Below are 24726 nucleotides of genomic sequence, written 5' to 3'. Positions count from 1 at the left end.
TTTTTAGCTTTTAATAGTGCAAAATGATGCTAGATGTCATTTTTGACCATTTACGAAATTTTATCGAAAAAAGAAATTTTTACGAAATATTTGGGGTACCCAATTTTGCCCGCCTACCCCGTTTTGCACCCCCGCCCCCCTTCCCCTATTTGCAATTAAGGAGGTCGTCTCTCGTGTGACGGCTGTTTATTTCAAGGTTTTTTGAGTAACTTTTTAAAACCAATCATTGAAACAAAAACTTCTCATAATTTTCACGCTATATTTAGTGACGTATAAACGATCTTTTTAAATTTTTTGGCGACCAAATAGTGAATATAACTTAATGTATACGGCGCGACAAGAACGTATGTAAAAACAAGTGTAGACCTAATATCTCAAGAAGCATTAAACCGATCCTGCCCAAATTCTTACAGCCTCTTTATTATACCTATACTAATCGCGAGAACTAGGATAATCATTATAGCTTTGATAGTTTTTATTTTACAAGCTGAACAAATGGAACAAAAATGCAAATTTCAAAGTTTTCTTAAAAAACAGAAACCAACTAAGCAGTCATGATTATCCTAGTTCACGCGATTAGTATAGGTATAATAATGAGGCTGTGAAAATTTGAGCAGAATCGGTCTAGTGCTTTTCGAAATATCATGTCTACACTTTTTTTTTACATACAATCCTATCGGGCAGTATACATTACGTTATATTCAATATTTCGTCTCCAAAAAATTCACAAAGTTTATTTAAACGTCAATAAGTATAGTGTGAATATTATGAGAAATTTTATTTCAACGATTTGTCTTAAAAAAAAGACCCAAAAAACCCTGAAAAAAACATCCTTCACACCAGACAACCCCCTTAACGCGTCGAAGCGAAATACATCGGCGAGTGACTTGACTTGAGTGACGAGTCGGCTAATCACCGGTAGGCGAATCACAAGCCGATAGCTCTGTTTGCCTTAGGTCGAGAAGGCATTAGGCGACCGACCTGTAAACAAGCTTAAAACCAGAGATTGACGCTTTGTTTCCAAGTTGTATAATTCTCACGCATAGAGTCTTCGGTGTAGGCCAGCTCGCCGTCGAGGTGATCAGTTATACCCATACGTACACCAGGTTTTGATTTATAGTGTCCGCAAAGTTTGGCAATCGACCACCTGACACGTTTCTATAGATTAATTTGCCCGGTTAATCTCGCTGTCTATCAATCGTGAGCTAGGTGCAATGGATTAAACGCGGCGAGGTGAAATCTGTCTTCTCAGTGGTTGCCAATTAACTGAATTGTCACTGACACGCGACGTCCTATTTAACGCCGATTCATCTGCCGATATGAGCGAAACAGATTCACGTTCGCGATGAGTGTTGAGCTGAAAAGAAAAACGGTAACGTCGTAAGTTTCTAAAAACCGCCGAAGAATCTCACGGCTAATTTTCCGAACATGAATTTTAGTTTTTTTTGTTGAAATCGTCACAATATGTATAATTCAGAGCTCAAGTGGCCACGAAATATTTCTTCGATACTTTTCTGGTATAATATCTCGCGATAAGTTGAGTCGCGATTCTGACCATTGAAATGTGTCGAACTTTGCAAGAAAATCTTCGCTACGATTCTGGCCGAGATGAAGATAGGCAAGGAATCGCGTGATCCTGCATAAATACTTGCCATTTTATCCGAGCGAAATCTTGTGGACAGTTTTCGGGAGATTTTAAGTTATTGGAAAATTGTTCCTTCTTTTCTTTTCTTTTTTTCTTTTTTTTATATATATTTGACAATTCTCCTCCGATGCTGGCGTAAAGTAGAACGTGAACCGAACCGGCACACGTATGAGGCCGAGGCGTATCTTTCGGTCGATACAAGCTTAAAATGCTGCTCGTGGTCGTTTTCAGAGTCCGCCGTAAAAGCGTGAAAATACGATGCAAAAGCACCCGGGATAAAACTCATCGGTTATTATCTCGAGCTGCCGAGTATAACGAATGTTCCGGCGGCTAATTGAGCGACATTGATTCGTCTCACTCTTCTTTTCTTCGATTTCCGTCGAACCTTGGTGGAATTAATCACGGCTTAACAACCCATTAAGATCGAAACCACAAATTAACCGGTTGACAAAAAATCGACTTTCATAGCAAAGCCTTGGTTAAGTGATCCCGCGATTAGAGCTACAAATTCACGATAATCTTTTGTTAATTCTTTAGCAAGCGAACAATTATACGGCTCAATTTGCTGTCTACATCACCGTTACAATTTCCGAATCTATAATATACTTATAGATCTGCATCTGTGGCCGCGAAAAAGATGGGAGCTTACTAAGCTTTACTCCCCTTCGGAATAACTTTTTTTATATCCGAACCCCATGTAATAATCGATACAGTCAACCACTCCCTCTCACTCTCTCCAGAGCCACCCTCGGTATTCCGGTTAAACCCTTTCGTGCGTAAAATTATTGTACACCATGTTTAGCATGCGTACGGTAATAGTTGATAAATTTTGAAATCACTGCAGGTTCATGACTCATCGGTCCGATTGTAATTATTCAGTGAGTAGAAAGCGGAGGACGGAAAATATAAAGCAGTATCAAAGTCTCTTCAGCTTAGCGAACAGTCGCTGTACCGGAAATATAATTGAATATGGAAATTTTTTCGTAAAATCTACACACTGAGATGAAAATCTCGTTCATTCAAATAACATTCGTTTCAAACGAAGAAAAAACATGTTTGTACGTAACCCTAACAGACATTTATTTATATCACCACTATTGATTTATTTGAACTTCGTTATTGACGATAAATAAATATTTAGTAGCAAGAAATCGTTGTACCAAATAGATATTTTATTTACGGCGAATAAATATTTCTTTTAATTGAAACAATATTATATTCAAGTCGTTCCGATTAAATAATTCTTCTGGCAACAGTTTTTTGTTTTTCTTTTTTCCTTTTTAATTAATAAACCATTTTTCTGAGTGCAATATTCCTCTGCAAATTAATCCGATTTGAGCCGTTTGTGTTACGATTTTCCATTATTTTACATTACAATCCTCTGTTGACGTGACTGAAGAATATATATATTTCTATACACTCAAAGTAATTTTTTTTTTTTTTATTGTTTTTCTCTCATCAATTTATTATTACACATACAGACGATCGGCTTATCTACCGAACAGATAAGCGATAAATCCCAACGAAACAAAAGGAAATAAATAACTGGTCAGTTGTGAGAACAAAAACTTGGAAAGGAATAGCCAAATGCTCGAACGACGAAGCTAAGTCTTGTCCCATGAACACACGAACTATACTATCCCTTTTCGATCCTCTTAAGCTGAATTATTAATTCGCCCTGCGTTTAACCGCCCGTGGGAAACCGCCATTGCACGGCGTCTCGTTTGAGGGCAGAGAACCGGGCAGGGATGAAAGGGCTTGAACTCCTCCTCGGGTGTTTTGCTAATCGAAATCGCCTCGCGAACGTAGATGCAGCGTCCGGTTATCGTCGCGTCGCCGGAGTCCCGCCCTGGTCCTTTGACCTCTGCAGGAAGAATCGGCCGCGGGTCGCCGGGCGCCCTCGGGCTTGCTTATAGCCTCCCCTTGGATCGCCACCCTCCTCGGTTTTCCACATGTTGCGCGTGCCTCGCGGGGCGCAAGTCTGCCAGGAGTGCCCGGGACATCAGGAGGATAGAGACCGGCAGCTCTCCCCTCGTCGCTCTCTCGGTTAGTTACGCGGGTGCCGCAGCGAATGGCGTACCTCGCAAACTTTTACCTCGAACACCCGATATACGCGTTATATCTGTCAAAACGGGGCAGCGATTATCTCGGTTTGTTTTACCAACGCCGCTAGTTTTTAACACCGAGTCCGAAAGTAGCGCGCGCGGTGTATAAATTGAGATATAAATCATCCGACGCGAGTGCGCGCGGTTTACAGTTTACTTTTTTTCATCGATAACGAAGTATTGAATATAAATTGCTAGGGAAGAAACAAAGTAAACAATTTGTTGTCCTTTCGTTGGTTCAAACAACCGTTGTAACAATCAGTTGAGTGCGTCGTGCCGACAGGTGTATGATAAGTGCTGGACCGACATGCTGGACCAGTGAGATTTCTCGATCCTTTGAAAAGGTTCGTATGCATATGTACAATGTACGTGACTATGTCGCTACGTCGCCATACTACTTGTTGATGAGATTCCCCCAGTCCGAGACTCCGCAGGATCACTAACGTTTAAGTCGGGGGAGAGATAAATCGACGAATATAATTCTCACATTCATGCGCCAGAACTCTCCCTTGAAAACGAATTATAATAACGGCCTCTTATTGAACACGTACCGTCGACTTTTCGTTCACTCTTACGGCCTCGAATGAATAAATTATGTGAAGATTAAGCTAGTAACGTTACTGTAACGATGGACGTGTAGCAAAAATCACTAATTCGCGTCTTTGTAACTTAACGAAATTTAGCAAAGCATTTTAAACAAAATATACACTAATTTTGAAAAGCCAACACTCCTTGAAAGTCATCTTAAAATTACCAATCGTGATTTTTTCTCCAGTACAGCGTACAGAGTTACATTATCTTCCGTTGATTTTGCGAAAGATTCTCAGTCCACTCCTTGCCAGTATTCTAGTGTTCGCAATTTATTGAAAAACTACGAGAAGACGGAGGGAAAGAAACGCAAAATTGGCAAAAATATGTTGTACTACGTACACGCAAGGATTCCGGGAACTGCAAAGTGCAGTAGTGCAAAATATCGCAAGTGTGTAATTTCGTGTAGGAATTTACGCCCGGGTTGAACGCTAAAGACGTTGTACTGCACGGTGGGGCTTCTGTACAGCGGCGGTTCTCTATTTTTATTTTTATATATGTAATTTGGGACAAGAGTGTAAGACTAATAAAGAGCGGGCGAGGAGCTTGCGTCCGGATCAGTTGTGCCGCGGCTTTCGTGCGAAATGGAACTTTTCAAGTGCAATACGCGATTTTAGCCGTTTGGCATCCGCACGCTTCTCTCTCTCTCTCTCTCTCTCTGTAACATATATATCCCGTATTCCCGGTCTAATTTCGACCGATGAAATTACGCTTGGTTGGATGCACGCACGTCGCAACCCTCCCCCTCCCCTCCCTCTGTTGTGTCGTTGAAATCCGGCAGCGATAAGATAACGCCGTGGATGTAATCGGTCGGTCGAATAAAGTGCCGGTTATCGATTGACTTTCGATTTTTCTTGGTGGTTTTCCCCCTGAAATTTATTTTTTCACTTTTTTCTTTCTCCACTTTTACGCGAAATATCTGCACACATGTCAGATATCTATACATATATATGCTCGCAACTTGACGGCGATAACGAACGGATCGTTAGCGCGCAGGATGAACGATAAATTCTCACTTTACTCCGGGCGTTATCCGATAGTGCAGCGTACGTCGTCCTGTCGACGGAAGGAATCCCGAGAGATTTGCGATTGAAAACTTTGAGGATTAGGAGCCGGGGTCAGGATACAGTGCCGAGATAAACGAGGGGAAATGTTCGTGCGAAAACACGGTGAGTCGAATTTTTTCGCCAATTACACCTAACCCTGCAGAGGAAAGTTCAATTTTAATGGGAATAAACCGGTTGGATAATTTGTTTGTTCACAACAACCCATTTTTTATTATGGTTCGTAATAAATTTTTATCCAATGAAACAAAATTTTCCTCCTCATGCCAGGTAAATTGTTTGATAAGTTCACATTCAAACATAATTTTTTTGCTCATATCAAACGTCGAACAATTATTTACTCAGTGTAAATCGCGTGATTTTTACCGCATATTACGGAAAATGCATTTGGGCCCGTTTTTATCGCCTCACATCGATCGTACCTATCATTTCTCCAGTACGTATATAAGTAAAATATATATTGCGGGTCTATTTTTTCCCGCGAAATTTCATCGTCAACCGAAACTCGGAATCCACGGCTCGTGTCTCCAGCTTTGTCCATTCCTTTGTCAAACGGCGACGTTTTGAACGCTTTGCCAAGGCTAAAAAGAACCGAGCAGATGTGGAGCACCTGTTAAAACCGCGGGATCTAGACTATACGCGAGGCCCCGAGGCGAGAAAGACGAGACAGGATCCCAGGTGCGAAATTCTAGGGTCTGAGTGCTTTTTGGCAAAAATTTATCGCCCACCTTCGCTCAGCCGAACCCCATGCTTTAAAGTATCGATCCGCTTTTTGTCGGATGAACCAGCTACGATCGCTTTGTCGTAACTGATGGATCACCCTATAAGACGTAATATAATGCGCGTGAGATATTTTTCTTGAAAGTTTTACTCAATTTTTACCAACCCCCTTCAATCATCCGTAAACTACAACCTCATCTTCGGTGAATTTTTTCGTCTCTATTCAACGGGATTCGGGATTTATAATAAATGCACGTTCAATCAGGTTCTCTATGCACTGTAAGGTATAACTGTTTTTGGTAAGATTGAGATTTTTGAATGTGGAAAATTAAAGTGATACGTTTTCATTTATTGATTGTAGAGCAAGTCGTTGTAAGAATTAAAATTCACCCTTCTCTGATTCGATTTGTTTGATTATATTATCCAAGTCTTTGGAAACGATATTTCTGTAATGACTACGTTAAGAAAATAAATATTGATAGAAATTTAATCGATTGATTTTCGTTACTTTTTTGCACTTGTCTTGGCATTCCGTGAATTGTTAAATAGTAAAAAGATTGTTCTACTACGCGCAGACGCGAAGATAGATTAGAAAAATGTGAACCCAATATCGTACAATTTTTTGCGTAAATATTTAAGGCTTAAACCTCTCATCCTTATCGTGCAGGTAAAAGCTTACGGGTATCTGGAGCTCAGAGGATTACTACTACTTTTCACCGCGTGGTTAATGGAAAACATGGGACAAAAAACTAGGGTAATTAGTTACTTGACCATGCCGAGGATTAATATTCCACAAATTCGAGTCGTATTTTTATTTATTTTTTTTTTTCGCCGTACGTGACCTCAATTTGAAAAAAAATAATCTCTATATTTTCCCGAGGTAAAATCTATTTGTGGAATAATATTTTGCTTTAAATTTTTTCATCGTTAATCGAAGGAGAAATTCCTTTGACAGTAATAGGTTTCCCACGTTATATGTAGATGTTGCAATTTTTTTTAAAAAATATTTTGACATGTTTTTCCCATCACGCGCTCGCGTTTCGTAATAAATTCAATTTTCTTCATCGTAGCAACAATTTCCTATCAACGAGAACAACAATTAATTTCATTTTTTGCACAGTTATAATAAAAAATGCGACGACATATTTTCGTAAAAAAATTTATACTGTTCGTAAATATTGTTGAATCAAAGAAAGGCGAGCAGAAATTCTGTTTGCACTCTGCAGGTACCGCCAGATGAGAACGAATAATTTGTTTTCTTCAAATATCGGAGTGCCTCCAACTATGCGCGTATGTCAACGTGTCGCTGATCTTCTCACACGATCATACCTCAAAGGATCATCGAACCGCTGAGACAGACGGGGAATATTTTGTTATGAAAATATAGTCTCGAGAAATCCACTATATCACACAGCAAACGTATTATACGAATGCTCTTTGACAGCGTCTGTAGGACAAACTCGATCACGACAAGTTGGCACAAAAATCACTCTAAGGTCTCTGAGTCAATTAAATGCACACGCACTGCTTCGTGTTTCCCTCGATTCATCTTCCTACAACCGTTGTCGATCTAATCTAATTGTTGCTAATTCAATCTCTCGTTACACGCGAATTGAAAATTATTATTCGACAAAAGGTATCTACAGCGTAATGATTTTCTTTTCGTTGAAATGGGATTTCAAATTATGTTGAAAAAAAGCGTAAATGTAATTTTAACAGCTTTTTTTCCACTTTTCCTTCTTCAAAGTCAATTTACAGATAAACCTACAAACGTGCTAATTCAGAATCTGCGTATCCAAATTCGTATTCCGCTTAATATTTTCGTCAATCTGTACGATATTTCTATCCACACGGCTTAGAGTGTAGTTCTTTCATGAAAGGAGACAGGTATTAGGCCTGGCCAGAAACCTCGAGATTGGATTTTCTGCAATTTCTTACGGGATCTGCCGATTTCAGCAACGGCAAACTTGCAAGACTTTTCGAGATCAGTTTTCCACGGATAGTTGTACCTAGTTATATCCCGGCTGTCTACGCGTCTTGCATCGTCGTTTCTAGACTGCAGGGACTAACGGACGAGTAATCCGCAAAGGTATCAAAGTTTTTACTACGTAGGATGCGATACATCACGGAGTAGAAAGGGATCGGGATTCGAAACTTTTCTCATCGCCTATCACTGTTCCGAAGTTTTTACACTGCGAACAAACGTTTCGCCGCGCATCCCGTTCGCGAAAATGCACTGCGTGGGAAAACGGTTATAAGTGTAATGTTAATAACAGTAATGACAGTTACGTCAATCGTCAACTCGGAAAATTATCGGTGAAAAGCGAGATGAGAGTTATCGCGAACTCGGTGATTTAACGGAGCTGCTGTATACGGATCGCTGGCCCCAATCCAAGTCGAGACGCGGTTGGCTTCGCAATTCGAAAGATCACGCGAGCTTTTCTCTACACGTCCGTGATTCGACTTGATTCACGATGATCGTTTAAAAAATTCCCTCCGCATCTCTCGGCTCTTCGTTTTGTCAAATCAAACGTCTGTTTACGGCTGACCCAACATGGCTGACCTAAATTTACTGTCGCTACTTCGCATCGAAATATATCCAACCGGTCCATAAAAACCTAGCTTAAGGCACCTGTTTGGATTGAAGGAACGCATTACGTTGCAAAGAAAAATTTGGACATTTATACTCAGCTTTTATTGATATATATTCTCAACGCAGTACTTTCGGAAATTGAATCAGAGATCGTCGAATGTCGAAGAATTGCATTCCTTGAACTATGTATCTATATAAAAAAAAGGATAGTTTTTTCAACGCTACTGAAATTAAAATATTTTCCGCATGACCGTGCGTGTATTCGATCCAAGCCATCCAAATGGTTAATTTTTTTACCTGCGGGATTGAAACAAGTTTGCCAAGTCGAGTGGGTGGCCTCGTTTGTTTTGGGCTAAAAATATGTCTAGTAAAAATTTGACGTTTGACGGTGAAAACGGTGATGCGATCACATGCGGGCTCACTGCCATATCAACAAAAGTATGTAGATTGTTGACTTGTTGACGGTTTATCAATATGCAAATACGGTAGAACAGATATAAAGATGCATGCGAGTTCATTTTACGCAGTGTTGTTTATTTTTCCTCCTCTTATAAATAACCCATTCAATAAATAAGCGTAATAATCGTTAAAGGTTTTTACGAGAGCAAGCCTTTCGAATAACATTTCACAACGATCGTAAAATATTATATTTTCATCGCCCACCAAGCTCTTTCCAATTTCTCTTTTTTTCGTCACCTCGTTCTAGCAACGTTCTGTATCAACTTTTCTCGGCCTCCTCCAAACTTCGACTGGCAGATTATCCGCATACAGCGTTTCAATTAACGCCCTGCGATATAAGCGCACCGCATTGTATCCACGCGGTGGAAGAAACAGCGTCGAGCCTTGAATGGGTCGAACAAAGTCTCGGAACACAATGTAACGCGTACGGAACAAACAACCCACATCTGTGTACCGTCTTGTTCACGTTCGCGCTGCCCATCGTCTGCAGACGTTCTTCCTGACAGTAGCGGGTATTGTGCACAGCCAGATCTCCGAGACGTTTCATGTTCCGGCAGATTTCATTCGGACGCCCACAGGATTTCGGTTAAGTGAACTAGCGATAATAATCAAGACGCGCAATCAAGGCTGCAATTATTTCCTACGACCAACAACCTCGATATGATGATACGTGAGCTGTTCTGTTTGTGTATTCTAAAATTCGTAATTAATATTTATTGTAATTCAGGATGCGTCTTAAATTGGAGTTTGTTCAAGGCGCGAGTGATGCTATAAGTCGCTGATGTGACAAGCGAGATTTTGCTTGTTCAACAAGTCAAACATTTCATTAATCAAATGCAGGCCTCGCATCATCCGGGAATTCAAAACGTGTAACGTAACGCAGCGCGTCAATTACGCCGAGGTAAACTCGGAATAGTGGGAATATTCGTCGAGGGTTCCCTGTCAAAATGATAACGCATCCGCTTCGTCCGCACGGGTAACGAAATGAATCGATATAGTGACGAACGCGTACGTTAACGTTACGGTGGGAAAACGGGATTTCGGTCCGATGGGTTGTATCTGAAAAAGCTTTTGCCGAGAATATCTACTGCAGCCTTATCCGATTCTCCGCACCGACCCCAATTCATCATTTGGAATCAACATTTCGTTCGCCAATTTCCGATGTATATCTATTTCTTTTTTTTTTCTTTTTTTTTTTTTTCTCGCCAATTTCCTCGCGCAGCAAAATACGAAGCATCATCGAATATCGCTGCTTCTTGTCATCCATTCGACAAAATCATTATCTCTGCAAGCTGCTCTACGCGTATCGGAAGCATTCCCATTTATAACATGTGACGTAAGTTTCGGAATGATTGATTAACGCAACGCTCGCAGTTTCTGGGCATCAATACGAGCTATAGATTTTCGTCAAGGTAAGATTTATTTCAGGGCCACGGTTTGATCGTGCGTAAATATAATTGTTTATATGCTGTAAATTATCGCCTGTACTACTATCCGTGTGTTTGTGTTTTGCATTTGCACTTTTATATTCACAAACGGCCGAGCAGAATATACCGGAGAACTTACGATCTGTGCTGCAGAAAAAACGAGCTAAAGTTTCTTCCCCCTTTTTTAACGCGCTATTTATTGTCCTTGTTAAACACGCTCAAAGAAAGTATCATAACGCGTGCGTTTTCAGCGAGGGATATTCCTTCAGGGAGAGAGGTTTATTTAAAACCCGGTAGAGAACTCTGCAGAGGAGGATAAAATACGTAGATGTTTTAGGTATAGATTACATGTTTGGAAATTGCAGATCTTGCGGAAACACGTTTCTCCTTCGCGTAATAATATTTTGATTCGCCACCGTCTGAGTCGAGCCTCCAAAGAATTCCAATTCGTTGTTACAACGACCGCGGTTATACAACACTGCGATTATTTCGATGGTCGCAAGACGAGTCGATGATTCGCTTCGTGATATCACTCGAAATTCATTTGGCGGAAAAAACTTGGTCATTTTTCGATCATTGGCACTAAAAACGATCGGCGCACTGCCGGAAGTTTAAAGACTGGTTAGTCCGGAGAAGAGGATTTACCTACTAATCGTAAATAATTCCGCTCGTGGTCTCAGTACTGCAATGATAATTAACTCTGGAATATGGTAATTCAAAGGCCGTATAAACCCAGTGCGGATATCACGGTTAATTTCGCGATGTCGCGGATATTCAACGGCATGCACGCTACATTCACCGTCCTCGGAGATTAACGATAAGCTTCAATTTAAGACGCGCTAATACGAAGTTGGAAACAAGGGATGATGGCTGTCCCGACATTGCCAACCTTGCGGATAACGCCTATTATCCATTCATCTCCATAAATTTCGAGCGTTAAAACTTGACGAAAACACCTTATCAACGAATTTACAATCAGCGGCTGTGCGTACGTTACGTTAAAATTAGATCGCGCAAAAGAGGCACACTTAATTCGTTTAAAATTTTTGACGCCCTGCCAAGTGGTCGGCGATGCTCGTGAATCGTCCGGAATACAACAACCGGAGCTTCGAATTAAACACGTGCTCAGGCAATGCGTGACGCGATGTTAAGTGATGCGAAAAAGCTTCATTCATTTTTAGTGAGATCGATATATCGCATGACGGTTTATTTCAGACCTCTGTTGATATTTGCGCCGAATCAAATATGCGGTCACGGATCAATGGCCTGCCTCTTGCCTGAATGTCGCTGATTCTTTCGCTGCTTTATTCATACCTGCAAATTCTAATGGTACGCATTCACCGATAACAGTCAATTTTCACCGATTTGCGTTCAGAGATGACCAAATCAATGATCGAGCCAAAGCAATATTGTTACTCTTGCGCTTGATGTTTTAAACATCCGAAATTTTCGCACAATCTTCGTTCGAAAATTTCAAAACTCCGCAACTGACAACGATTTTTACGCGACAAATTTTTCGTTCTTTGAACAAATTATTTCTCTGCGATGAATCAAGCTGCCCGAACATCACAGAGTTTGTGAAAGAGTAATAAAATCCCCGGCAAATCCAACTCATATGAAATTACCGAAATTCATGGTAGCTGGTTTACTTTACAAATGGGTTAAAAAAAAAAAAAAAAAAAAATTGTCATTAAGTCTGAGTGGCGGGATGTTTTTCACCCGTTATAAATTTCGCAGCCGGAACGTTACGGCGTCGCCGCATCTCGTCGTAATTGATGTATAATAATATTGTAGTAGCCGTTACACGCACGATAGTTAAGGCATGCATATTATAAACGCAAATTTTTTCGAAGAACAGGTTTATACGTTACGGCGCGAGTTTCTTGCCTATAATATTTACATTAGGATGAATTAGATGGTACGAAGAATGCGTCGGTGTGCGGTAAACCAAGAAAAGGAAACAAGAAAAAAATGTCTGTAAGAAACAAAAAAAAAAAAAGAAAAGAAAAAGGAAAGAGAGTAAAAAAAATCTACCCACTCTTCTTAACGTCAGCGTTTTTCACTCGCAGACGTTTGAATCCGCTTAAAAGTTCCCGATGATTATCAACAGGGCCAGCAGCAGAGTAACAGTTACAACGGAACGGCTGGAAGTCGGAGATTTCTTTTAATCCCCACAGTTTCAACTAACAAAATTAATCCTTAATTAACGGCCGAGAACGAGATATTTTATTTTCTTATATTACGTATTTCCCCCACCCGTATAATTGTCAACAATTTTGCACAATCGAAGATTCAAGCAGACGTGTGTGAATTAAAGCCCCTTACGCGATTTTCACGACCTGGGAAGTGCTGATTCTTATTTCTTCTTTCACCCTACATTCGTATTGTATAACGCGTCGCCTGTTGCGCGAGGATCGACGGATGTCCCAGCGTATAAAGGCGAGAGAAGACGTTTGACGAATTTCCGATCGATCCACTTCTTCCATCTTTAACATCCCACTTTTTTTCCGGCGAAAAATACCGCTGAATGTGGGCGGAAATGAGAGGAGGGGGAACTTTTTATTCGAAGGAAAATTTCTGTTTCAGGTGCAGGCGCCTCACGGCGCGGCGGGGCGGCCCCAATGCCGGCCAGGAAGGGCCTCCTCGCCCCCCAGAATACTTTTCTTGACACCATCGCGACACGCTTCGATGGGACTCGTGAGTAATTTTTCTTCTTGTCAGTTATTCGAACGCGGATTTGGCACTCCGATGGATTTTCAATGCCCCGGAAACGTTGCTCCGCATTTTGCACGCATAATAGCTCTAATTTTTAGACGGCTATGCGGAATACGGATAAGATTTGTAATCCGAAGACCAGCTTCAATTTCCCGCAATTTAAATCAAATTCACCGATCTACACTGAGAAGTGAAATGTGATTGTTGAATCGATCGAATACCATTTTTTTGCAACTTTGGAACGTTACATTTAATTCAACCACGTTACGGTATGAATATCGATTAGAACAATCAACGCATACGTAATTTGACTCTTTCGCTGAGGGATATTCAAATTAGTCAATCAAACATGTCGCTCTGCATAACTGTATGATAGAAAGAATTCCGTCAAGTCGATGACGCGTTGTTTTTCCTAGTTTCACCCACCGAAATAAAAGTTCTTGTTAAAAATATATGGAGTAGAAGTTTGGAAATTAGGATTCCTGACTTGTCGTTTTACGGATCACGTTTAGTTTCTTTCATCTCTGTTTCCCCATAATTGCGGTCTGCAGAGCTCGAATGTTTTTGCAGAAAAGGAATGTCTGGAAGTTTGTCAAGATTTGAGTGGACTTAACGGCTTTCATTCGAGCAAAGAAAGAAGAGCGTCTTTTTTTTCAAGAGAACAAATGAAGAACCGAATTCACGCGAGTAAAGGATGCTCGATATATTTTCATCCAAACTCGACCACCCTCTGATCTTTGACTAGCTTTGATGGTTCTTCTTGTATTTCAGCACAGCTCGAGCATTTAGACCTACTCGCGGTTTGCCAAAGAACAAACTTTTGAAGATCTGTGCCATTGATCTTGAAGTTCGTCGAAACGTCGACTTTTTTCAGATCTGAATATTCTGTAAAAACAAGAACTCACCAGTCTTGAAACCAGACGTTCGCGTCTCGATGAATCGCATATTTTCTTCCAGATTCGAAAATATAACTCGATTTTGCGAGTAATCAATGATTGCGAAACACGTCGCCGGGCAGGCTTTAAAACCTATTCGTCTCATGGTTAGGTTGGTTATAAAAGAGGCATGGCAAAAAGTACTGAGAATAAAACCAGCCAGCGCAGTTGCAAAAAAAATGATTCACGAGGGAAATACCGTGTACGGAGATATTGTAAAATAGTCCGGGAACGATATTGCGGTAATTAATTACATCTGGGCGGGTTGACGTTTGCCTGTAAGTGCCGAGAGTGGTATAGGTACGACGGTATTGATCAACCCAGGGGTTGAATAACGAGTAGACGGTAATTGTTTTTCACCTGTCACCCTGAAACCGCAAGTTTTTCATCTTACGGATACTGTTGGACGACTCGCATCGACGGGCCAAAGCAGCTTAAGAGGATAAATAGGTAATCGTGTAGTGGCTGAGCAATCAAGTTTGGGGGTGGGATCGACGATTAAATCCGATCGGAGAGAAGCGGGGGTGGAAAGATGGCGAAAGGAACGAAAGGCGAAACTCAATTTCTGCGGGAAAAATGATGGACATCCGACGGTTGTTTTACTTGCTCGTCATGCGTGATGGTCAGAGATGAGGTTAGTCAATTATCAAAAGTGGCAAATAAGATATTTAGAACGCAGTTATAATTGCAACGAAACATGGAATAACCGCAAAGAGATGTTAAGCAGGTATGTTTTCCTTGTTAAAATACCAACCTCGTTAGTATTTTCCTTTGGGTGTTTTTATTTATCGTTTGTCATCCACTTTTCATACCGATAAATCATTCACGTGACAAAAGAAAACATTTGAAAATAAATTTCATTCTCCTTGAATGTTATTTGATATGTGGGTGGTTGGAAATGCTTGTGAATATAAATAGGAGAGTCTTTGAACGATAATTTCAAAAGGAAACGATCAAAGCCTGAGAGCCAATCGATATACTCGAAGGTTTGCGGAGGGATCGGTGTAATCAGATTACAAACGCTATCGATATTACACATGTACCTACTCGTGAATCGTCTACACGCGGCGTATTTGAGTATTTCTCTTTGTATTAAATTTTTCCAAGTCGAATAATAATAATAATGATAATAATGACAATATGCAAAGCACGCCGGTTTCCCCTCGGCTTTTATTCTTCTGTACATAATTTTGTTTTTCGAGTGTCGCTGCGGTCTATAATCGCAAGTTGGCTTACTTTGTAACTTAACGTTCTTTTTATAACGGGAAGCGAAAGAACTCCGACATGCAAATTTGATCCTTTATCTCAGCCCTCTAACGTCTTTCCTTTATTCGCTTATAATTTCTAAAGTCCACCCGCAATTTCGTTCCGTTTCTCGAAAACTCAAACGATTCAAGTTCACGTCACGCTTCCATTGGAACAAGAAGCAATATACGACACTTAAGGTTATGTAGTACTACAACCTTTGCCGACCGAGCAAGCTCACCTTTTTCTTCCCATATCAAATAAACAGTCGAACGAAAAGGGTTCAAACTTTGACGGTGCGTCGCTCTTTAGCAACGGTATTCAGGAAAGTTACACATATTCCGAGAGTCGTAAAAAAAATGTGTCGTTTTTTGACGCGTGTTACTCTATTCCCGCATTTCCCGCATTTCAGGGGACAAAAAGTGCATGTCTGAGGTACTTTGCACGATTCCGGAAAGAATGCAGAGTACTACATGACCCTAAAAGCAGAATAACACGCAACGTGACTGTCTCGTAATTTCGTAAAGTTACGCAAACTTATATCTGAGGGATTAAAACTCCAGAAGCGAATTGCGGTCTGTTTAATTAACGGACGACTCGCGGTCTTCCTTTGTGAACACTAGTTAAATCAGTGAGTGCCCAGACGGTCTGCGATCGGCATTTTGTGGTCCAGAAACGTTTTGTTTCCCGACTCCCGTGACCGGAGCGTTCTTCGACCATCCGCCGGGTATTTTCCTGTCGGTAGCCTTATCCCCGCGAAATTGTCGAGTCCCTGAATGCGAATTCCCTGGCTGCTTCCGTCTTCCAACCGACCGGCGAGTACTGTCTTTCATCTGGCCGCGGCTTAAGGAGACTCTCGAGGGTTCACGGAGGTTCGAAGAATGGCGGTGACTCGGAGAGCTTGCGACCCGCTCGTACACCGTAATCAGCCCTGAGACAAAGCGCCTTATTATTCATACTTTCCGTAAGCCGTCATTCGACTTTCGAAATGATTTCCAGGATCAAACGCTCCCGCTTTATCAGTCGAACCTGATTCCCACGAAGCTGCAGCATCGCTTTAATTACCTGTAATGACTGATTTTGAACATCCCAAAGTTTGACTAAATTTAGTTGAGGCAAAAAAAAAAAAAGGATAGAACAAAAAAACGACTTACTTGGAATGTATCGACTCTTTCTTTCCCATTCTTTGAGTTCCTTTTTTACTTTCACGCCTTTTTCCGACCATGGAAAATGAAATACGGTCGGTATTAGCTTCTGGCAGAGCTAAGCTAACCCGGCTCAGAACCCGACTTCATCTGTGAATCAACTGGAATATAAAAGCGTTGTGTCTCGGACGGTTTCAAGCTTGACGTCTTCTTTTGTCGGTTCTAATCCCTCATCGAGTTTTCTTATCGGGTCGACTTTTTCTCGGCACTGTAGTTACTCGCGCCGTTGTGACAATTCAGAACAATTTCTATCAATATAGTCAACTGATTCACATTTTTCGTTGATTCTTCACCTGGGGACTTGAGATAAGAACGTTGCGGTGAGATCGACGAGCGTTTGAAGCTTGCAACTGATCCTGAAGGATTGAAAAAATCGGTCTCTCGAAAACGCAAGAAATAAACCATCGAAATACTTTCGCAATGAGTTTTCACGCTCTTCCTACTTTTACCATTGAAGAGTGTGTAAAATGTTTTTTAATCTTCGTAAAATCCGCCGACGAAAACGTTACGTAAACTTTTCCCGGTAATTACTGGCTTGGTACATTAACCGCAAGGATACGCTTCATATATCGATTCCCAGCGGGAACCCAAACGACTAACCGACGTTACGTGGAGCTAATGAAATCTTGAGGCTTCCTGAAGGTAAAACCGTATCTGGATGTTATCTGGAAAGATGAAACCTAACTACGATCTACGTGGGAATCATTTACATCTATCATTGTATTTGCAGGTGAAAGAATTTTTACGCGGTCATAGAACATGAGCCCCGAAATTCAATTGCTTATCCATCATTCTTCAGCACGGTCGTTTTAGAAATTTGAGTCAACGGCTGATTTCAATTCTCACCACCGCTCGCAATGTCGGTCATAAATTCATCAGATTCAGCCATTCAATTTACGTACAAAAATAGTCGTGAGAAGAACTCGACCGTAATTCATGAAATATGAAAGATTGTTTGAAAACGAATTACTGTAAAGATGAACCCGTATTGCCCGAAACCGAGGTCGTTAATCGTCTCTGTAACTACCTCCGTGAACCATCGAGTATATATTTTCATCCGCCGCGGAATTATCTTATTGGCTTTTGGTATACCGTCGTGATTAATGTGCCGAGCCATAATACGGCTATACCAAAACGTATATAATGCTAAGGTGAGACTTAATGAGGGTCCCGCTATTATATCACTTGAATTTCATTGCTCGGTATAATCCGGCCAACCCAGCTCTACGTGTAACGCATTACTTTCGGCCATTGGACGTGGCTGAACGGCAATCAAACGGCCGACGAATCAGTTCCGCGTTAATCGAAAAAGTATCAAGCAAACGGCTGCTATCACTGTAATTTTTTTTTAATCAATCCTGCAAGCTAGGAATCATTTCTTTTTAATCTATACCGAATCCATTCGCTTTTTGTCGTCGGTATATGTTACAGCCGGTACAGCGTTATTCAAAGTCGTTGATATCAGGCTTTTACGGAGTTGATGCAGCATCCCATCGATCAATTGCACTCCCCTAATGATATCGGAGCTTTTCCATACCGCTATTCATCACTGTCCAGACTCTCGTATAAATTGAAGGTATCAACTGTTACATGCATGCACATGCCAGCAGCGAATTAAAAATCGATAGAAGAAACGCGAGAAATAAAAATTACTCGTTACGATACGAAAGAGAGTAAAGGATAAGAAACGGAGAGAGGAACGGCAAGGGGGAGGGGGAGTCAAACTTCTGCGGACCGTCGAAGACGCCCTCTGATCTCTCGCGACGAATCAAACTGGCAGAAAGATCCGAGTCCAAGATACTCTCTGATTGCCAAATCGCATTTACTTGAAGAATCGGGGTCGCTGACGGAGGTTCGCAAGAAAAAAAAAAGGGGAATGCAGAGGCCTCTCGTTCTTGCCCGGAGTCTCGAAGAATATAAATCTCGACTGACAAGGTGACACGTCCGTTAAGGTTGACGATTCACCCACGCGTATAGCGAGGTATCTTTTGCTCGTATCCGGGGTCAGGATTCAGCATCCCCGAGGAGCCATTTCGTCTTGGAAGGTGAATTTACAACGAGGAATCTCGTGTTTCTCGGAGTACGCTGTGTATTCGCCGGACGGTCTCAACGAGAAAAGTTTCATTTTCTACGGTTAGGGAACGTTCATAAACTACTACATAAGTGGTTCATTTAGGCGGAGTGGAGGATCGGGGCGGGGGAGCTGACAAAAAGCTACTTAGGGACCACATGAGCCGCAGGGGGGTAATAAGGGGAGGCCGTATGTGTAATATACTTATTTTTGTATATATATATATAATAGTAGATTTAAGTAAAATGTGACAAATAATTATTAATATAATAAATTTAAAAGTACTCAAAAGCTACGAGCCACTTGGGGGGGGGGGGGGAGTTTCGGTAGGATTCATGGACGTAGGGAGGGGGCTAAAATGTAGTGAAAATAAAACGACGCGGTTTATGAAAGTTCCCTTATTGTAATTGAAAATTTTGGTAAAAATTTGATACATGTAACTATTCAGTGGGATTACAGTTGTCGATATTACTTACAGAGTCTCGTTATTTCAACCACAATGCAGCTGTTTGTTTAGCTGACTGCAACCTTTTCAGTTAAATAAGGCTCTAACATCAATCAATACACTGTTGCGCCAACATCAAATTATGATAATAGTTCTAAGAAAATATAGTACTACTTACGGTAACAAAAAATAATAGCAAGTATATGATATCTATTTGATTTTCTGATTATGGATACAAAACTCAAGTTCATTTTCGACCCTGCAGATCCATATTTTTTGATAATAGTAAAAAATGGAAGGAGTTAAGGACTGTTTAAGTAGCCTGCATACAACTGGAAATTTCACTCGACAGATCATGGTTAGAATTCAATTATTCCCAACCGCGCGATCAATCCAGCCATGCGTTAGGATCAGGGTACAGATGCTCAACGAGATGGAGAAAATTGAATTGAAACAAATGGGATGTAGATAAAAATGTTTTGTGGCTGGATCGAGATAAGTAACGAACCTGCGCGGCGTCGAGTCGTATATCGAGTTCACTGATGATTTGAAAAGAATCGATGCTGAGATTGATTTCAACAAACGCACCAGGCAACGATTCGTCCCTTGTGAATTTTTCACAATGAGAGGGGGAAAAAAAATCTTCAATAGCAACGATTATTTCACTTTTACGAATCTAGCTGCCAGTCGAGATAACGGCGCGTTAATGGCTGGGAGGAAATTTTATCAAAAAGAAACGACATCATACGTATGATCACATACGTGTATATAAATATGTGTGTGCACGAATAACCCCACGTACATTTATTCTACATACCTTACGCTTTCAGTCACATTTCGGAGGGTGACAATTCTTCCAGCCGTCTCTCGCGTCACGTAAACTTTCGTTGCGTGTTACCAACGCGTGTTCAAACTTGTTGAGGGTTCATTAAATTTGTTTGATACTTTCGACACTTGGAATTTAGAAGCTGTATTGCCGCTCTGAAATTCCCCATACCGCACGCCCAACTCTTCCGAAACGGGGAAAAACGTACCTCCCTCGTATGTATACGATACGATAAAATATACCTGCTTCGTAATAAAATGTTTTTGTTTAGAAACAAAATAAAAATAAATAAATAAATAAATAAATACATTCACACAAACTTCTGTTCCAACTTATTTTTCGACAGATCATAAATAAATAAATACTATTTCGGGATCTCTTAAGCCCTGTATGTCGGTGTCACAAATTTTCAATCGATACACGGATCCTTGCGAAGCAGAAAAGATTTTTAGTCAAACTGAAATTTATAATTATCGGGGGAACAGCGAGACGAAATTCTTTCGCAGCGAGGAAATTTATCTGCAATCGAGTAATGCGAAATTGTTGGAATTTCATTTCGTACCGTTGGAGAGAAAAATCTTTTAAAGTGAGCGAGACTTTTATTATTCACTGAAAGCTCTTAATTAACCGACTTGACGAATGAGTTATACATGTGTTGGTATACGACTATCCTCCGTAAGTCTGCCGACGATGCCGCGCGAATGGACGAAGCGTGCCGCGAATATGCGAGCATAATTAGAAACGCGCGTGTCTGTACATTCGGAGAAGGTTGGAACCCTGAGAATCGAGGAATTTCTCTGCTTTCAAGTAATTGTTGCTCTCAGATATCGTGCCCGCGGAACATGCACCCACTGCATAAGCACTGCATCCCTGCACCGTCATGACCTACCCCACGGGCGAATCGATACACTTCGGGATGCGCGCTTTCGTCAGAATTGCTATTACTGGGGGTTGAAACGGTCGTAGAGACGATGAATATGCCGGAAATATAGAACGCGCCTAGGATTAGGAAGGTTTGATGGCCAAAAATCGATACTGCGTGTGTATAAAATGATCATGACGAGGTATTCCTGCACTTAGGATTTATTGAATTATCATATTCGTAAACTTATGCGAAGACCTCTTTGAAAATACAAAAATAGACCATACTGGATTTGCAAACTTGAGCTTAATTAGATGTCGATGCTGCGTTTCGAATGGCTTGAAATTTTTTTTTAAATTTAGTAGATTTGTTCCACTTTCCTTCACCGCTGCTTATTTTAATCGAAATACTATTTTCTGCAAAGCCACTGCAACAAAGTTTCTTTTTTTTTTTTTTTTTTATTTTGCGGCAAAATTAATTATTTGACGATGCCGATATATTAAAAAAGACTTTCGGTAACTCTGTGACAAATAGTCTTTAAACGGAATTAATCATCTTACAATGAAAGTGAATTTGAACTGCTCTGAACAATACTCTTTTTTCGACAACAGAAATTCCGACGGATAAAATTGTTTGGTAAATTGACGCTTTGAAATCTGCCACAAAAAACTCACACGGTATAGAACACTGAAGTACATGGAAAAAAAAAACTACGATGGGATTCGTTTTTGTAATAAATTTCTCTACGTTGTTCGCGCGTTTCTTGAATCCAGAGCCAATTCCCCCCTGATTCTGCAGGGTATTTCATCCGGTATGACTGAATGGGGCTACAGGTGTGGGCGGGTGTTATTTCCGCTGTTTATTGGTATCTTATTACCGCGTGGGACCCGTGCGTATGTCCAGACTATTAAAAATCGAATAGATCCCGTGAAACGAGCCTCCCGAGTGCAGTCAATCGCGCAAGTACTCCGAGTGATTGGAAGGATGTCAAGATCGAGCGGGTTTGATCGGCAACATCAAGAGTTTAATCGGCACTTACTCGATCGGCGCGTTTGTCTCCTGAGGAATATTCGGCTATCGAAACGCGGTCCCAATAAATCGGCCTTGTAAAGCCGATGACGCAATGTTAACATTCCCTTCAGCGTTCGCAGAAATAATCTTTGGTCTTCGATCGGCTCTTTACGGAGCTGCAGAGGGAGGATCGAGGCGTGCAGACTGTCTGCGGACTTAGATTTGGCGGATTTCATTAGAAAGGCGATCGCGATTCGCACCCCTCGCCAATATTCTCCGATAATATTACGGAGCACCTGTTGCCAACCGAGAGTGTAGCCAAGTCTGGAGAATCCTCTGGGGGATTGGGAATATATCGTATTGCGAGTAGCTTTATTCGCGACCAGAATTCGGGTGAAAAAGTAGGAGCGGCGGAGCCGTCGGCCTATATTTTATACGGTGAAGCCTTTGAATGACAGCGGTCTGCTGAATTTTTCTGCCTGTGTATGCAATTCGCGATTAAACGACGAGAGTGATTCTCCGAACCAGCCGTGAGGGGTTGCGGTATGATCAAATTTACTCGCTGTATTCGCTTTTTCGTTCTCCATTTTTGCCCGCTCTTTTTTACCCCTCTTGCCAAAAAATCAGCCAGAGCACCTTCGGCCCGCGGGGGGTTTCGTGCTTGTGCTTTTTATTTTCATCTTATTTCTTCGTCTCCCTTTTTCGACGATATTCGCCGGCGCAAAGACGCTGCGGCATGAAAAACACATTAGGCACGGTAATGTGGAGAAGAGGAAAAAAAAAAAACAACCGTTCTAATCTAAAGAGTGTATAACGTATATATGGTAATTTTATCCGACTCCTCTGTTTTCTGGATTGGCTCAGACGTATTCGAAAGCGTTTCGACGGCTGAGAAACTTTGTATAGATATACGTTTACAAGGTATAACGATTTGCCAGATAAAGATCCGATTGCTCGCGCTTCAGACTGGATTCATCCCCTAAATTTGAAGCCACCTAAGCAGCGCAGCTCCGACAACTAAATTACCCACCGAATCTTAATCGCTTCGGTCACTTTGCCGCACCGGGATCTATTATTTTTAATTGTCAAAGGGGCGACTATTCGATTATTACACGTCCGAATCAAATGCCATCGTGGAATTACGACTGTAGATTAAGCTGTATAAAGCGCCAATCGTATCACGCGCATTCGCGAAGCTTTCCGACTTTTCCGACGATTCTCAGCTTCCTTCAAGCACTTCGTTCTATTTACCGGTCTGTTCCAGTAAATTGAAAAACCGGACTCTCCGCCGCTGCAATTTGAGCGAATGAAACGCATTCTATTTCACCTGCTTGTGGGCGCAGGTCATAACTAAGTACGATGAAATCGTATTCGCGATATGTGATGCACATAAACGAGTTTACGAGCGTCGTTTACGGCTCCCGTCTCCTTTCTCTGCGGCTCTGATTCGTCGATTTATTATTTCTCACCCGTCTGCACGCCTTCGCTGGTGTAATAGCTGCTTCTGTTATATTACGCAGCTTTCAAGAGCTGATTTCAAACGTGTGTAATAAATGACCTGTAGCATTTGAGCGGGGGGAGGGGGATTTAATTTTCAGATTTCAAAGTCATTTTTGAGGGAAATCGAAACGCGTCGTTGAATAATAAGACCGGGGATGAATCCGTTCTACCGGATTATCTCTGACTGGAATAACTTTAACCGGCGTTATTATAACCAGGGATTTATACCCCAGGCTCATCAGCTTTCGCAATTTCAAGTTTGATTGTTTGTCGAGCCTTATTTCTCGTACCCAGTCATTTATCCCGAGTCCGCGCCGAGTTTGAGCATGAAAAACGAAGCTTAATGGTAGGCGATGAAAATTCGCGAAAAATCGCCGGTCATCCTTATAATTTCCGAGCGCACCGGACTCCTGTCAACACTTGATCCCTCCGCGGAAACAGGACGATTTGTCAATTGCGGTGTAAAATTCCTGTGATGAAACATTTTTTCGCGGTGTTGCAACACGCGCAACGATACAATAACAAAAACAGCAACCCTTTTTTCAGGACAAAAAACACTCCGCCGGCAATGGTTTACACAGCCTTTGAAATCAACCCTCGTCTCTTCAACCTCTCACCTCCTCACTAGTACGACTTCTGCCCTCGAGGCGTGTAACGTGGACCTGGATCGTTCAACGAATCCTCGGATGGTCAGCTACCGGCATCAATATTTGTTGAGTTTGTTTGATACTCGTTCCTTTCTCTCCCTCGTCATTTATCCACTGAATCAAGTCTAGCCAATTCTTGTATGCAGGTGGCGGCGGGGGTCGGATTCACACGAGCGGAAACATCTAGAATTTCTTATCCACACATGTCTGCTACTTTTGTTTTTACACCATTCGCAATCAGTTGTACAATAAGGAGGCGGGCGTTTTTTTTTTCGCTTTGGGAAAGTGGCGAATTGGCGCGCAATGTAGTTGTGGAAACAGAAAATATTTTTATTCCAATTATCCGACATACGAGCAATAGCTGAATTAATTGGCCGTACGCGATTAGAACGAAAAAAATGTCCCGGCAGGTTCACTAATATTTTTGGGTTGATGTAACCGTTTTTTTTTTTTATGTATTATTTAATGAAAGAAAAAGTACAAAATACAATTTGTACAAAAATTCCGAAATATAACAAATATCATAAATATAAAGTGCATCTGTTGTGACGGTATGTTTATTTAAATTTTTCTAATCCTGTACCGTCTGAATCAAAAGCCAGAAAAACGACGGAAAAAAACGGTTTAAAAAATCTCCAGCTATCTTATTTGCGTCAGCGAGAA

General features: G+C 41.2%; 1 protein-coding gene across 8 annotated transcripts in view; it reads left to right on the top strand.

The window, feature by feature from the left end:
* Positions 1–24726, top strand: part of LOC124297648 (potassium voltage-gated channel subfamily H member 8) — an 83322-nt gene that overhangs the window by 16509 nt on the left and 42087 nt on the right. For 3 of the 8 annotated variants that reach the window (XM_046748898.1, XM_046748895.1, XM_046748893.1), the window contains exon 2: positions 13188–13298. The exons of 1 other annotated variant lie outside the window; for it this stretch is intronic. In XM_046748898.1, the coding sequence (XP_046604854.1) occupies positions 13223–13298 (76 nt within the window). In that variant the 5' untranslated portion in view covers positions 13188–13222. Of the gene's footprint in view, positions 1–3688; positions 4116–4931; positions 5508–13187; positions 13299–24726 lie in introns of those variants that run through there. 4 more of the 8 variants (XM_046748896.1, XM_046748897.1, XM_046748894.1 and 1 more) reach the window with 4 other exon arrangements.

The sequence above is a fragment of the Neodiprion virginianus genome, chromosome 2 (assembly GCF_021901495.1).
Source record: "Neodiprion virginianus isolate iyNeoVirg1 chromosome 2, iyNeoVirg1.1, whole genome shotgun sequence".
Taxonomy (NCBI): domain Eukaryota; kingdom Metazoa; phylum Arthropoda; class Insecta; order Hymenoptera; family Diprionidae; genus Neodiprion; species Neodiprion virginianus.
This window is presented reverse-complemented; position numbering and strand designations above follow the sequence as displayed.